Genomic DNA, 17135 nt, shown 5'->3' on the forward strand with positions numbered 1-17135 from the left:
ATAAAAGTCCTAGGTGTCCCCTGAATGTGTCTGTGAAGTTTCAGCTCAAAATACCCCATAGATTTTTTTTTATTACTTTTTTTAGCTGCCTATTTTGGGGCATCATTAACTATGCACTGATTTTTTCAGCACGGCCCCTTTAAGAGATGCGTTTCCTCTGCCCCACGAGCTCTCGACTATATATACATCGCATAAACACAGTTCACACAGCTAATATAACCCTCAAATGGATCTTTACAAGATGTTCGTCATGCATGCTGTATGCATGCTTCAAATTATGTGAGTAAAGTATTTATTTAGATGGTTACGTTTGATTTTGTGTGAGTTTGAGGCTATGCTCTGTGGCTAACGGCTAATTCTACACTGTTGGAGAGATTTATAAAGAATGAAGTTGTGTTTATGCATTATACAGACTGCACGTGTTTAAAAATGAAAATAGCAACGACTCTCGTCTCCGTGAATACAGTAAGAAACGATGGTAACTTTAACCACATTTAACAGTACATTAGCAACATGCTAACAAAACATTTAGAAAGACAATTTACAAATATCACTAAAAATATCATGATATCATGGATCATGTCAGTTATTATTGCTCCATCTGCCATTTTTCGCTGTTGTTCTTGCTTGCGTACCTTGTCTGTGCACAGATCCAGCCGTTAATACTGCCTTTCCTTGTCTAATGCGTCGAATGGGCTGGCATTATGCAAATATTGGGGGCGTACATATTAATGACCCCGACTGTTACGTAACAGTCGGTGTTATGTTGAGATCCGAGTGTTTTCCAGAAGTCTTTAAACAAATGAGATTTATCTAAGAAGGAGGAAACAATGGAGTTTGAGGCTCACTGTATGTCTTTTCCATGTACTGAACTCTTGTTATTTAAATATGCCAAGATAAATTCAGTTTTTCATTCGAGGGCACCTTTAAACTCAATCTTGTTGCAATCATGTCATTCTCAATAGGGCACAGCTGATTGGTTCCTGCTGTATCAGCAGCCAATGAGCTCGCTGATCAACCTTCAAATACTTGGTCAGCATTTACTGTCATAATTTTCAGCGTGCTTTCAGAAAGCCTCCGCCTTCCCCAGCTCCACCTGTATAGATCTGCTACGGGTAATTCATGTCCGAGAGTTGTCATAAAAGAAATATATTTATAAAACATTTATAAAATCAGGCAAAATCAAAGTCTGTCTTAATTCTGAGTTTTTTTTTAAATAATAATAATAATACTTAATAGTGTTTTAATAATTAATAGTAAATAACTGCACTCAAATTTAGTAAATAGGCCTATTTATGTATTAGTAAATGTGCATCATGCAGTCAAAATCACCAGAATATACTGCAGAATTAAAGTGATATAAAGGAAATCATTGCCTCCCAATTTACCTCACAAGTAACTTGCATAGTGATTTTTATGGATGGATCTAGTACAACAGTTTTCAATCCTGGTCCATGTGGACCCACTGCTTTGCACATTTTTTATGTCTCTCTTATCTGACACACTCATTTCAGTTCATGGAGCTCTCTCTTAATGAGTTGATGATTTAAATCAGGTGTGTACACATACAAAACCACCAAAATGATACATTGAAAACCACTGCTAGTGTAAAGTCAACCAGCTGTACACAACTGCAAACAGTTTATTTCAGATATGAATTAAGAGGTCATTACTAACTGTTGTATTTGTATCATTTGACCCGAGATTTTACTTTAACTGCAATATGTGAATTAATTCATATATAGTAAACTTCAAATGTGTTGCATGTTCTTCACCTCTAGATGGCAGTGCTTCATCACTGCTGTGTTGGAGGGACATTACAGTTGCCTTTAGTTTATCATCACCCCTATCCAGGCCAAGACTTGATTTGTTTTATATTGTAAAAAAAAATAAAAAATAAACCCTTAGGCTATTATTGGATCAGACATATATTAGAAAATAAATATATTACACTATTATAATATATCTACATAAATTCTTAAAAAGTAGGGTGTGGTTCTCTGTTTTAATATTTTATGAGCCACATTTTTCTGTAGCAAAAGAATTGCAAGAGGTGTTTGTTTTTTCTTTACTTATTTTAAATTTTATGTTTTCATGTTCCCTGCATGTTAGTCAAATGATTCTTGTGCGCCGCAATTTTCTTCAAGTGTCTCAGATCCTCTATTGAATTGAGGTCAGATCTCTGACAGAGTCATTGTAGGTCAGATACCTCTTTGTTCTGGAGCTAGTCAGATGTTAATTTAACCTTTGTGGGTGGGATCATTGTCCTACAAAAAGATGAACTTCTACCAAGCATCCATTTTTAACGACTAGTTCTTTTGCAGTATTTCCCTGTTCTTTAGATTTCATTTAGAGTTCTTAGTGTTTTAGATCACTGAAAAACAAAGAGAAATGTTAATAAACTAAAAACCCATCAATTTAGGACACACAAAATATGAAACTGACACAATCTTAAAATTGGTCACAAAACAAATGTATCCATTATTAAATCCATTCAAAAGTTCAAATAACAATATATATATATTTTTAATTTTCCAAAATAGCGCTTTTCTGGGTACTCAAAGTGCTTTACATATGGAAGGAGGTATCTCCTCAATTTTATAATGTAATTTAAAGGGTTAGTTCACCCAAAAATGAAAATTCTGTCATGTATTACTCACCCTCGTGCCTTTTTACAAACACAAGACCTTTGTTGATCTTCACAAATTAAGATATTTTTGTTGAAATCCGATGGCTCTGCGAGGCAGGGAGCAATGACATTTCCTCTCTCAAGATCCATTAAGGTACTAAAAACATATTTAAACCAGTTCATGTGAGTACAGTGGTTCAGTATTAATATTATAAAGCGACGAGAATATTTTTGGTGCGCCAAAAAAACAAAATAATGACTATTATTTAGTGATGGCCGATTTCAAAACACTGCTTCAGGAAGCTTCGGAGTGTTATGAATCTTCTGTGTCGAATCATGATTCGGATCGCGTGTCAAACCGCCAAACTGAAGAAATCACGTGACTTTGATACTCCGAACTGCTGATTCAACACGTTGATTCATAACGCTCCGAATCTTCCTGAAGGTGTGTTTTGAAATCGGCCATCACTATATACGTCGTTATTTTGTTTTGTTCTGGCGCACCAAAAATATTCTCGTCGCTTTATAATATTAATATTGAACCACTGTAATTAATGATGGGTGAACTAACCCTTTAACCCTCTTAATGTTTCTTACATGTAGTTAAATGAGATAAATGACAACTTCCAGCATTGGCCGCTAGAGGCAGTGTATCTCTCTCTCTGTGTGTGAGCGAGCGCATGTGTGTCGAAGGGCCGCGGGCTTCATTCAGCGGCTCAGGACAGGAGAAGGGGGCTGAGCGCCTAGTGAAGGGAAGGAGGTGGAGACCAAAGGAGGATTCATAAACAGGAGTTGATCTCCTAGTTTTAAAACGCCGCTCTCAGTTCAAACCTTCAAGTAGCGTAGAACTAGATAACAGCTCACTAACCGACCCAACACGACTCATCATTCAGAGAGGTGCTGCTCCGTAACGCTGCGCTTTCACTGGACAAAGTTGAATGGACTTGATTGCACGGACAACTCATTGTTTTCATTAACTTTTCAGGACGTCTTCCCACTTGAGCCGGGACCTTAACTCCCTCAGACTTTATACGACACGTTCTTGCTGACAAGACAACTGAAACGAGCCGCTACAGTGAATCTCTGGGATTTTTGGGAGGAAGAAACGACTGGAGGAACTCTTGCAAATGCAAAACTATATGTATGAGAAAGCGATGGCACCCGAAACAAGAAACGGAGGAACATCCACGTTAAATAACAACGGCGTAGACAACAGCAAGAGGAAACTTTTAATAGCACTAGACATCTTCTGCCTTGTCTTGGGTGAGTGTCCAACACAAAAAGTTTGTAATAGTGGGAAAAAAACATGCATTATGTCTAAAATCATATTATAATTAATATATATATATATATATATATATATATATATATATATATATATATATATATATATATATATATGTTAGTTGTTTATTAGTCATCTTAAACTTTATCAAAAATGTACAAAAAGGCTATTGAAATCAAAATATTAAGCTAAAAGTTACAGAAAAATGACAGAAATTAAATAATGGCAAACAATTGTGTGTACACTTATATAAATGCCTAAGTATTACAATATGTTTTGTATAGCATTAAGCACCAGGTTGAATAAATGTTGCCAACTGTAGTATAAGCTATAGGGAAGTATGTGATCTGAATGAAATGAATTACTGTTTATTGAGATAACAATGCAAAAAAAAAGTCAGAATTTGCATTGTTATCTTAGTAAACAGAAGATTAACCGTTACAAGCTCTTATCAGAGCCTGTAGGATGGGCAAAGTTGGCACTGTGGTGATATAAAACCACTTGTGTTTTCTCCGTCGGTTGTGTAAGAAACTTTATTTGGATTGCTTTAATGAAACCTTTCTCACTCATCAGATGAAGGATGGAGTTATTGTGGGTCCTATTGACATCTTTTGAAGTGGCATATGAACATGCTTATTATGGTTAACCGATCATTTACATGTAGCAGAATCATCTGTAGTCAAAACAGTTCTGTAAACATGACTTTCCGTTCACAGCTTTTTATAGTTATGATGCAACAGGATTTTTAGGCAGACCTTCACGGCCATGTGTAGTTGATTTGGATCTGACGAGTTTATTATGACAGAGTTTATTTAGATTGGAAGTTCAGTACAGTCAATTGACCGTGACATACTTGCCTTACAGAGGATACACTGTGATATCTGTAAATTGCTCTCAGACACATATTTTCTTTAACCCTATAAAGCTTAATGTATCATATTGGATGCACAGAGGGCTCTAAATTATCAACATGACCAAAACTTGATGTACACAATCCACTACATGCCTTCTGTTGTTCATACTTTTCTTTAACAATTAAAAGTGCAGTTGTAAAAATGTACACTTTCAGGTCCCACATGTCTTTTTGCATGTGTTTTCACTTTATATAGCATTAGTAATATTTAAAGATGAACACATACTGGATTGAATCAACTTGGGTTTACTTGATTTTTTTTTTATTTTTTTTTTTTAGAAAAATCAGGCTAAAATGTGATACATCAGGCTTTTGAGGAACTTTTATTTGTATATCTTTCAGTCATCATTATATTGCATTGCATTATTTAACCCCCAAGAATTTCATCTTACTTTTTGGCCATGAAAATATCAGCAACTGCACCAATTTGATTATTTTCTCTCAGTTCAAGCCTCTGAATATTGAGCTATATTCTCCCATATCATACAATATGGGACATCAAAGCTTGATGTATCAAATATGATACTCATCATTTTTGGGACTATTTCATAAATCAGGCTTTAAAGAGTTGCATGTGAGTTTTCGATGCGCTGTCATTCACAGCTTTCACCAGCTCAGCGTGACATTGGGTGCTTGATGAAAGTGTTGCCTATAGTGGTTAAAGATGTGCACTTGTAACCTAAAGGTTGTAGGTTCAGACCCTCAATGGGCGAACACAATTGTGTCCTCGAGCGATACACTTAACCCCTCGATAACTCCAGAAGGATTGTACCTGAAATACCTCTACAGTAAGTCAGTATTTAGTCGCTAGGTGAAAACCAACTGCCCGGTTTGTATCGTTTGCTTCAGATGCCTGGAAACCATCTCGGCGTCGGGTTCTCATCTTTCCTCAAAGCCTGTCAGTTCGAACCCTCCTCCTTCAGAATGGAAGGATTAACAAACTTCAGCCCTCATCTTTACACATTCTTCTAGAAGAGACCCTCCAACCCCCCGCCAGCTGGCATATGCCTCATTTAACTCCAGCCACGGCATCATATCAACTTTCTCTCCTGCTTTTAGGGGCAGAATGAGTCCCGTTGCTTTTGTTCCCAGGAATGCGGAGTAGAATGGCTTAAACATGTCGCTTTAGAGGACCAGGGCAAGGCTTTTGTAAGCAATTAGAGTCTGTGGTTTTAAAACGCCTGTGAACCTTCCACAGCATCCAAGACGGTTGTTGCGCTTTGAAAAGAGGAGACACGTTAGAGCAGGTGGAGGCGGGAGAGGAGGAATATCACTGATCCAAGCGTCGCTTTGAACGGGGGTCCTAAATTAGAAGTTTACAGCTAGTTTGGTGACTAATAACTTCCTTTCGTCGCCGTATCATAATGAAAATGAAGCCTCAGCTCTTTCTGTGCGTGTTTTACGGTCTCTTTTAAATGCATCCATAATGACACATGTTGTCTTATATACACTCTAAATAATGCTGGGTTAAAAACAACCCAAGTTGGGTTAAAAATGGACAAACTCAGCAATTGATTGGTTGGGTTAAATGTAGTTTTATTTGACTCATATATTGTTTAAACTGTATTGCTTGCTTAAAATGAACCCAAAATTGTTGTATATTAACACTTATTAATATGTTTAATAAATTAACATTTATTAACCCCTTAGCATTCCTGTAAAAATTGCCTAAAACACTTAAAAAAAAAAGGCATACCCAAAGTAAATTGCATGCTGATCTTGAACCATTGAAAATGCTGGGTTAAAATGGACAAACCAAGCAGTTGGGTTAAATGTTTGCCCAACCTGCTGGGAAGTTTTAAAAATTGCTTGCTTTAAATGAACCCAAAATTGTTGGAAATTAACATTTATTCATATGTTTAATAAATGAACATTTATTAACCCCTTAGCATTCCTGAAAAAAGGCATACCCAAAGTAAATTGCTTACTGTTTTTGAACCATTGTGTACCGCGCAGTGGAACGCTAACAGGTTAATAAGTTAATAACAGGTTAATACATTAAACATTAATTAAATTTCTTATTAATAAATGTTCACATTTTCATTATTATTGTTGCCTCTAGTAATTGTGTCTGATTTTTAATTTCCAACCTATTTTGGCTTCATTTTAAGCCAGCCATATAGTGACTTTTAAACAATAGTTGGGTTAAATAAAACTTCCCAGTACGTTTAGCAAACATTTAACCCAACCGCTGGGTTAAAACAACCAAATTATTGGATTTGCCCATTTTCAACCCAGCTTGGGTTGTTTTTAACCCAGCATTTTTTTTTTGGAGTGTAGACGCATAAACTTATCTAACAAATTCACTAAAAAAGTTTAACGTAAGATGACGCCGTGCTTCAAAAGGAAGACATAAACAAACATGTTCTTTGTCATGTTTAAGATAGTGGGCTTGGCCTGTTTTTGGTGATCTTGGGAGGGGGTTTATGTGAAAGAGAGGAGACTCATTTGAAAAGGATGGCTGAAGAATGTCTCTTAGTGAATGGGCTTTGTTAGCACCGAAGCTGCAGCCCATCAAGTGATCAGGCACTTCAAGTTCCATCTGTTGTGGAGATTTGTAGATTAGTGCGTTATCTCCGTCTTTCCCTTTCCCTGGATTTCTCTCCCGCACTCTCAAAGTCTCCCGCATCAGATAACCTCCTTGGCACTCGCTTGTCTGTTTTATTGCATTTGAATCCACTTCAACCGTTGGTGTTTGCACATGCAGTACATCCACACTGAGACTGATGCTTTTGTTCCAGCTCATTAGTAGTTTATCACTGTGGGCATTGTATCTGCAGTGCATCTGATGCGTTATGAATCTAAATGAAGCTTAAGAAAGCAGCCAGACGGATTGTGTGTTTAGCGTTACCTCCTGTTGAGATGAAGCAGAGAGGCTGCAGCTCAGCTCATTAGCATACAGTAGTTATAGTAACGCAAAGGAGGCGTGTCTCTGACTGTCACTCCCCCCCGAGGGTGTCTGGGGTGGTGGGTCGCACACATTCCTGCCCATGCCACTGATAGCTGAAATAGTTTACATACAGACACAAACACCCACCCACCCAGACTCTTTCTCTCATCCGCACTGACTTTACTGTTCGAGATGTCAGTGGTCTGCTTGTATAAATGGCTGTTAACTTGAATCTTATGAAGAACATATTCAGGTTTTAACTCACCCCCAAACCAAAAAAAAAAAAACTTATAATAATAAGAGTATAAACTAAACTTATAAAAGTATAAACAAAAAAAAAGAAATACATTTTTATAAATATATACACATTATTTAATATATTATATATATTAAATAAAAGTAAAATAGCATATATTGTTTAACATTTATACATTTGTACATTTATTATTTACTATATATATATATATATATATATATATATATATATATATATATATATATATATATATGCAAATAATGTAATATATAAGTTAATATATAACTTTTACTTTTATATATAATATATTAAATAATGTGTCTTTATTAGTATTATTACAATTTAATATATTGTTTATTCTTTTAGTTTATGCTTTTATTTCATTTATATTGTTATAATATATACATCAAATAATATTAATTATATAATATTAAATATATTATATTAAATATATATATTAGTATTATTGCAATTATATATTATATATTAAATTGTAAAAATACTTTTACAAAAAAAATATTTTTATATTAATTTTACATTTTTACTTTTAGACGATATTAGATGTAATTTTTATTTTATTTTATTATCATAATAGCAACTGGAATGGAAATTAACATAGTTGTCGTGCAAAATTGATTTTTTTTTTTTTGGACATGCTCTTTTTAACAGGCTTAGTGAGATTCATCCTAATACACAACACATATGATGCTTTCTGCTCAGTTAGCGATTAGTATCAATGCTTGTTGATGTGTTCATTGTTCATACCCCACAGATGCAAAGCATACTTGACTTACCAGTGACATTTAATCCAGTTTGCCGGTCTGAAAGGTCTAACCAAGCTGCTTCCTGGTACCTCTCTGGGGAGGCATAAATTCTAAAAGAGATTTCTTGTTTACTTGTTGGAATGGAAATGAGAAATCAACTTAAATAGTACAAGATATCACCACCGTCAACGCTTACCCTGAATTAAAACAATGTGTGAACGACTTGGCCCTCACTCATTTAACCTAGCGAGGAGATCAAAGTGAAGGAAAAGGTTTCGGTCTCATGATTTCTGGTCGCTTTTAGCTGCTTTTAACTTCTCCTTTATCCGTGACATTCCAGGAGGCCGATGGTAGAGTTATGGAGTGCCAGAGAACCCTTTGGGAGTCTCTCTCATTTAGGTCTGACTACATTAACCTCCACCTCTAAAGCTGAGAAGGTCTGGTCCACCTCTATAAATATTTTCCAGAATTTCTCAAATTCTTCATCGCAGTCCAAGGGCGGCTTCCACTCTTGAAGTGACATCTGGTATAATTTTTGGTCGGCGTTATGCAGGAGCAAACTCAGGAAAGGGAGGGAAGAGGAAAAGGTAGTCTCGCTAGGCCGCTCTCCTGTTTTCCCTCCCTCACTCTGACTCTTTGCCCTAGGTGTGGCCAGCTGTGCTGTGAAATGTAATCCCCCCCAGTTTTTTTTCCTACATCGTTTCCCTGAGCCCCAAACCCTCCCTCTTTCTCCCATTCACAGGGTGTAATTGCAGGAGACCGTCTAAAGCTGCCACATGGCATTCAGGAAAGACTTTGACCTGCCGTAGCTGTCAGTCAGATGGAGTGATGGAGTCTTCCTGCAGCAGTGCTCCATTAACTTCTGCTATTGCAACGTTTCCCCATCCCGTTTATATAGTTTACATGTGTTTTGCACTTCTTTTCAGCAACTCTATTTAGTCCTCTAGGAATGGCCACTCAGCTTTACACATTTCTTCGGATACTTTGGTTACACTGAACTGTGGACAGATATATCAAAAAAAGATTTTATAGAAGTTTTTAGGGCTGTCATAATTCCTCGATTAAATTTGAGTACTTGATTTTAAGCAACCCTCCATTACAATTTATCCACGGCGAGTAACCGGCAAAATACCAGAAGTGGCACATTCCATGGACATGAATCCATGGAACTGCATTATTATTATGCAACATTATTAAGGTTGCATGATGCATTAAAACCATTTAAAAACCATAGTGCTATTGTGAATTCACAAAAGCTGCAATTCAATAAATATATGCCATGCAGTTTAATCAGCCATTTCATCAGATTTGTAAGGTAAATCATTTATAAACCAACAACAACACAGGGAGAATACATCAGCATGTCCAAATATGCAAACTGGTCATCGCGATTTCAAAACGAAGTTCAAATTCAGTAAAAGGAAAGTTATTATAAAGTTTTACCAAGAAAATCTAGCTTTTTCCAATGATAACCTGAAGCATAAATCTGTGACATTAGAGCTGGTTAGAAAGTCGACATTTAGTGAGACTTATTTCAGACAACCTTCCTCAGTCCTCTGTGGGTTTTTCCAGCCACTTTATATCAAGAAATGACAAAAGAAATAGTAAAAACTGCATGTTACATAATGAGGTGACATATTAGATGATAAAATAACACCTACTCTGCCATTAACTAAAAACCAGGCTGGGTTTGTTGAAACATAAAACAGGATTTCAGAAGTCATTCCTCTGAATGAGAAGCTGCCACAGATCTTTGGAAAGTGATGTTAGGAGTCTCTTGGCTCCTGAGGGAGCTGTATTTTGTAATAGTCAGCATTAAGGCTGGAGGGTTACAGTGTGATGTAGGAATGGTTTCCATATGAGTGCTCTTGGAGTACAGTAGAGTCATCTGGGCCTCAGATGGAGTCACAGACTGCCTCGCCTTGCCTCGGCTTCACCGCTAGTAATGACGCTGTCAAAACATAGTGCCCACTCTCAGTATTTGTGTATGTCTAAGTGCACATGTGCAGTACAACGAGTTTGACTATTTGTTCAAGAAACTGCTAGGGTGTTTGTGTATGTCTAAGTATATGTGTGTGTGTGTGTGTGTGTGTGTAAGAGAGGCTGGTTTTTGAGGTCGCTGCCATGTGATTTAATTATATGCTTGAAGAGTTTATGCGACGAAGTGGGTTGGCGTAGGTATCAATTAGACAGGCAGACATGAGCATGACTGACCATCAGCTGACTGTTTAGACTCTTTCTCTCTGTGTGTGTGTGTGTGTGTGTGTATGTGTGTGTATGTGTGTGTGTGTGTGTGTGTGTGTGTGTGTGTGTGTATGTGTAGATTGTCAGCTAGAACTTTATCACATCCAGAGGGTCTCTTGGAGTGTGTACTCATGATAACACACTCTTCGGTTTCATTATGGTCACTAAATTCCTCCGAGTGATCTCTGTGATCATCCGCCGCATATCTCTGCCAGTTTACGGCTCTTTGTTTGCGCTCGAAACAATAGCATAAGATCTTCAGGGGTATAGAGTCAAGTATGAGGAACCCCTGCTGGTTTGTAGGGCTCTCTACGAGGTAAACACACAAATGATTTGTTTATTTATTCTCAGTGTTAATTGTAGTCTATTTCCTTTCACTAGTCTATATTGTATCCTGTAAGCTATTGTTTCAGCAAATAAGGCATTGTGTGTGTGTACGAGTCTGTGGGATGCATCAGCTGGAACAATCATCCGCAGTTCGCTCAGCTTGATTGTAATTCCAGGGTGTTTGCAGGAATTTTTCTGGAGAGTGTGCATGTGTTTTGTGGAATGGGATTTCTTCAAATCCAGTGTGGGCATTTAATCTAGCACCGAAAGGCCAAGGGTGACCTCACAGCCACCCTCACACGACAAGCACTCTTTCACTTTTTCTGGGTCATATGGATTAAGTCCAGGGTGCTTGGCATTCCTGAGTGTAAAGCCTAGCTGGCCCCTAAAGGGCTGTCACCCTGCGTGCATTCGAATGCTAATGAGATCTGTGTCACCAAAGCTAATATTCTAATGTGATGGATAATACTCAAACAAATGATATTCAATATAGCTCAAATGTGGCTTTAGAGAAGGAATTTTCTTAAGAATAAGCTAGGGTGAGAAGGGTGGGGCTAGGAGGGATTGAAGTTAAATCTTTGCATATTAATTAAAAATAATATTGCATAAAAAAATGAAAATGCATTGTGCTGTTTCAGCAAATGGCTCAAGTGTCAATGCATTTATATAGAGCAGTGTTATTGTCAACTAAAACTATTAAAAATAGTTTTCGTTAATTTAAATAAAATAATAGATGAAAAACTTTCTAACTGGAGTTTCTAACTGAAATGAAAAGTTTACGTTGAAGTGCTAACATTATTAAACCTGAATAAAACTGAAATAAAAAATAAACATTAACGCAAAGCAGTAATGTTTGATAAACTAGTAAAAAATGACAAGAGCATGAAACAAAATGACTAAATTAAATCAAAAACTTGCTAATACATCCAAAACTCAATTTCTATATGTAATTATCTTGTGCAACTTTCAGTTTTTGAGGAACACCTGTATTGTCAAAAGTACCAAGTCAGTACTGAAATTTTAAAAATGTTATGTTTTGAGTGCTGTTGAGTGGATTCGTAAACACTTATGATTAACCATTGTGTTGATGCTCATCAGATATGTCTGTGATTGGCCTATCGGTCCTCTGATAGACACCTGCTTTTAAACGCTCCTGCTCCCACTTTCAAAACACTTTCACATTCAAACACTTCCGTGTGCTTTCAAATGCTCCCGTTCGTTGATCATTGTAGCCAATCACAGACATGTTGAGCGTGTCAACACAACGGCCAATCAGAGGTGTTTACGAATCCTCTCAAAGTGTCACATTTTTAAAATTTCAGTACCAACTTGGTATCGGGACAACACTACCAGTATATTATTTATTTATTTATTTCAATGCAGTTGTGTTGAATGCTGTTTAAATTAGTTAATTTAGTAATGTTGGAGCTGTGGCATTGTAGTTAGGGCATTCAGCTGTGGAACTCGTATGGGAAATATTAGCTTGAGTCTGGCTCGCAACATTTCCCAATCCCATTCCCTTCTTCACCCCATAGTTTCCTTTCTCTGCAAGTAAAACGCTTGGGCCTGGTTTCACAGACAGGGCTTGTATTAAGCCAGGATTAGGACATTTAAGTGTCTTTTAAAAACGTGCCTTAGAAAAAAACATTACTGGTGTGCGTCTTGAGACAAAACAATGGCATATTTCTCAAACATGCATTTAGTCTTGGACTATCTTAAGCCTTGTCTGTGAAACTGGGGTGTATATTTCATGTTGCACTGCATTAGTGTATCTGTACGTTTATAGAGCCGTTTTGTCTTTCTTTCACTCTGGGATGTTTCCTGGTGGGTGGAGTTGGAGCAAAACAATGCTGTGATCGTTTACACCCTCACTGTTATTGTTACTGTCTCACTGCAGAAGTAAACGCCCTCAATTAGATGTGTAGCTTACACAAACACGTCAATATATATTCACCCATAGACTACACAATAATAAACACATTTAGACAGTGACGTTTCAATGATCTTATGCTCTTACAAACCACACCAAAAGCCTAAATGCAGCTCTCACACTCTGGTAGAGTGTAGATTGCTATTTTCAGATACTTTGGTTGTAGTGTTAAGTCCGTGGCGGGTCTTTCCATTGAGCTCTAGGGCAGGGTGGGAGATGGGAGCAGTTCCTAGGCTCTACCTCAATGAAGATGCTCACGGCAGGCTGTGGTGGCCTAGGTTAACCAGGGTCTGTGAAGTGGGCGGAGGGGATGAAAGGATTGATGGAGAGAAAAGGAATACTCCTTCGGTCCTAAGAAGCCTCTTCTCCTGAGCTACAGGGGTTTATTACATTTTTATTGGCCTCGGTAAAGAAATGCCACTCGGAAAAGAGGCAGAAAGCTAGTTGGTGTTCATTTGTTGAATTGCACTCTACTGTGAGAAGAAAAAGGCTGGGTTTGACCTTTGACCTAAGGAAACTGGCCAGCAGTTGTGCACCTAAAGGCAAAGTAAACAGACCTACCAAAGAACGCAGCACACTTGGCACAGCAACTTTTTTAGGGCTCTTTGCTTCTTGATTTAGTGGTATCTCCAGACTTTTATTTTGACATGCTAGGCCTATTTATTACATGAATTAAATAAACGAAGAAACACTTATTTTCTTAGAAGAAATCACTGTGAATTCAATTTATGTGTGCTCATGTATTCTGTTATGTATTGAAATATATTGTTTGCCGTGTCCTCAAGGGGCTGTTTGTGGGTGGGGAAGAGATCAAAAAGGTTAAATAACAGAGCAGCTTTGACACGTTTCCATTACGCCCCCATCCACTGTGATTTTACTCTTGATGGGCGATAATGTTTATACAGTTATAATTTTAATAAACATCTCATTCAGGAATGTTTGTTAAACACACAGACACTTAGACTTGAAGCTCTGTTAATAATTCTCCTCTAGTAAACACTTTTGACATGTTTGGAACTTGGAGGGCTTTTGTATCATTGCAGTTCATCCTAAATAGTATGCAAGATAAGAATTACTGCATCCCAAATCAGTATGTTGAAAGTAGTAAGCAAAAGGGGCCTGGATGATATACAGTAGCCTACTTTTTTTAGTGTATTTTCTTTTTCTGCTATGTTAACCACAGCCCCTTGTATGACAAATTTATCTTTTTAGGTTTTCAGTCAATGAAAAGTGCAGAAGAATGCAAGGTTGAAGCTGGCACATAATTTTTAACTGTATACAAGTATGCGTATTGAAACAGTCCTGTGTTGAATTCGAAATCTTCCCCTATACACTCATTCACCATTTCCTACTTTAATTCAGTACACTCTTAAAAATAACAGTTATTTATTGACGTTAATGGTATGAAGAAACTTTAAAATGCATGGAACCTTTCCACTGCACCAAAGGTTCTTTATAGTGGGGAAAAAGGTTATTCTTTACATTACAACTTTGTTCTTTAAATTTAGAAAACATGGTTCTTTTAGAAACTGATCACTGAAAGATTCTGGGGGGAACCACAAATGTTTTTTTTTCTATTGCATCGCTGCAGAAACCCCCTTTTGGAAGAGTGTAATGTAGTCCACTTGAACGTAGTCCACTAGAGTGAATTTGGATACCCGAGTGGGCCAGGATGGTTGTGGACACCATCTTCCGCTGAGACAGGAATTCATGCGGCGTGACCCTCACAGTGAGTATTCCCTAGCCGTTGAGTGTACATTTGTTGTACGCTCGTTATTGCGGTGCATTATGGGATTGAATGAGTGCATTTGATAATGCCCACTATGATTTTGGACATCACTACAAATGGCTGCCCCCTCAAAATTGTGCACTATGTTAGGGTAGAGGGGTGATTTCAGACAGCTCTAGGCTGCATCCAAAATCCCATATTCTCTTGAGTAGGTACTTATTTTGAATAAGGACCTACCAGCGTCAGTTATGACGCTTAACTGACATTCACAAATCCTCTCCTGATACTGTCCATCATATTCACACTTCAGAATCTTGCCGGAAGTAGTAGTACCTTTTCACTACTCTTTTGAGTACTTTGAAAGCGGACACACTTCTTTTGTCACATACTGTTTTTCGCCTACTATATAGTAGGGAAGTATGCAATTTCAGATGCAGCCCTAATGTTTTGCATACAGTGCTATCAGGCCCCCAGAAGGCTGCCCACTCAGATGCCCGTGTGAAAAGGCATGACCCTGGCGTCGATTTCCGTGAGTAAAAATTGCTGTGCGTAAGCACATGTTTTGAACTGGGGCCCTGGCCCAGAGCCTATCTAATGTATTGAGAGAGTGAGAAAGGTAGGATTGCCAATGAGCACAGCTTTGCTGACCTCAGCAGCTTGCATAGACAAAGCTAACGGAGCGACACTGGTGTGTCAGAGAGCAGAGAACACTGTGACAGCAGTGGTCACTCTCACATACAGTAATGGAAAACACAGTGAAGTCTCTGTCATAAACCAAATAAACATTCACATGTTGGTTTTTCTTCTAGTTTCTTGTTTTGTCATGTTGCACAGAGTACCTCTGGCCAAGGGGAAATCTCATTGGTCCAAAATCGCACTTGATATAACTTAGCTACAAGTTGTTACTATGCGGCTAGCATTTTGGATACAACAACATACATAATGCACAAAAAAGTGGCCTGGTGGGTAGACACAGATATTATTAGTATCGATGAGTTAACCAGATAGGTCAGATGGAAATAAGGGTTAGTAGATCTGGGTTGAACCACATTGATCCATACTGGACTGTGTTGTTCTGTTTATCAAAAATAGTCTCTTTCTGACATGAATATCTATAAGGGATGGGTTAATGGGTATAGTTTTAGTGTCCGGGTCAGTGCTTCTGTACCGCAGTGGGGGCAAAAGAGAGGCCAACATGCAGGGTGCTACTGAGACCACACATTCCAGAGGTCAGGGTTCATGGGTCAAAGGTGACCGAGAACGTTAATCTTTCTTTGTGTACTTATGTGTGTGTTTTAGTGTTTAGTCTGGGTGGGTTTTGTGTTATATGTGTCTGGGAGCCAGAATGGATCTGTGTGTGTTTCGGAAATGTCAATCAGGTTTGAAATGCACCTCTGACTTCTAAAGAATCCCTCACAGGGCGTTCTCATTCCAGTGAGCAAGTGCAGAACATTTTATAAATGGCATGTCCTCACCAGTAGGGTCAAGGTCTGACATGTTAGCATGGTTTTAGTATGTACTAAATACAAACCAAGTTATACTAAGGCCCTATCCCAAATGACACACTTGATCAGTGTTGCGGACTTGCATTTCTTGGAATGCCATAACGTCCACAAGGCAATAGAGTGTTTCTTGCTTTGTGCGTCGATGCACAATTTTTCAAGTGTAGACGGAGCACCGCAAAGGCTAAGGGTGCCATTTAGGACAGGAAGGTCACCTTTGAAAAGTTTGGGCCTGTGCACTTTCTTGTAGTGTAATAAAGCATCACATCCGAATTGTCATGACACAATTTTTCTGCTGCTCCAGAGTGATTCATTACATGGCATTTACAGTTCAGGTGATTGGCTCATAAATAATTGCATCCAGAACTGAGCATCCATGAGCAGAAATTGGCAAATTTCAAATCAACGACTTCCAGAGGGTCCTGAGCTAGCTGAGCAACTGCTGATATAGCTTTCTCCGGGTGTTATAGACCTTGGTCCACACATTCACACACACACACACACACACACAGTTCTAAATATACAGTATGCTTCATGTTGTGGCATTGCATTAGATTTCAATGGCCACCCTCACTTCCTCTTGCCCCATCTCCCTCTCTCTTTACCTTTCTCCCAGTAATTAATAAAGCCCTCCTCTTACATTTCCCTTGTTCCCAGCAGGGGTGG

The 17135-nt window shown here is 38.0% G+C and overlaps 1 protein-coding gene across 2 annotated transcripts in view; it reads left to right on the plus strand.

Moving 5' to 3' along the window:
- The first annotated feature begins 3354 nt into the window (after positions 1–3354).
- plpp3 (phospholipid phosphatase 3) overlaps positions 3355–17135 on the plus strand; it is a 42682-nt gene continuing 28901 nt past the window's right edge. The window contains exon 1 of one of the 2 annotated variants that reach the window (XM_067384818.1): positions 3355–3892. In XM_067384818.1, the coding sequence (XP_067240919.1) occupies positions 3757–3892 (136 nt within the window). In that variant the 5' untranslated portion in view covers positions 3355–3756. The remainder of the gene's footprint in view (positions 3893–17135) is intronic. The other variant, XM_067384817.1, reaches the window with a different exon arrangement.

Source organism: Chanodichthys erythropterus, chromosome 4 (genome assembly GCF_024489055.1).
Source record: "Chanodichthys erythropterus isolate Z2021 chromosome 4, ASM2448905v1, whole genome shotgun sequence".
Lineage (NCBI taxonomy): Eukaryota > Metazoa > Chordata > Actinopteri > Cypriniformes > Xenocyprididae > Chanodichthys > Chanodichthys erythropterus.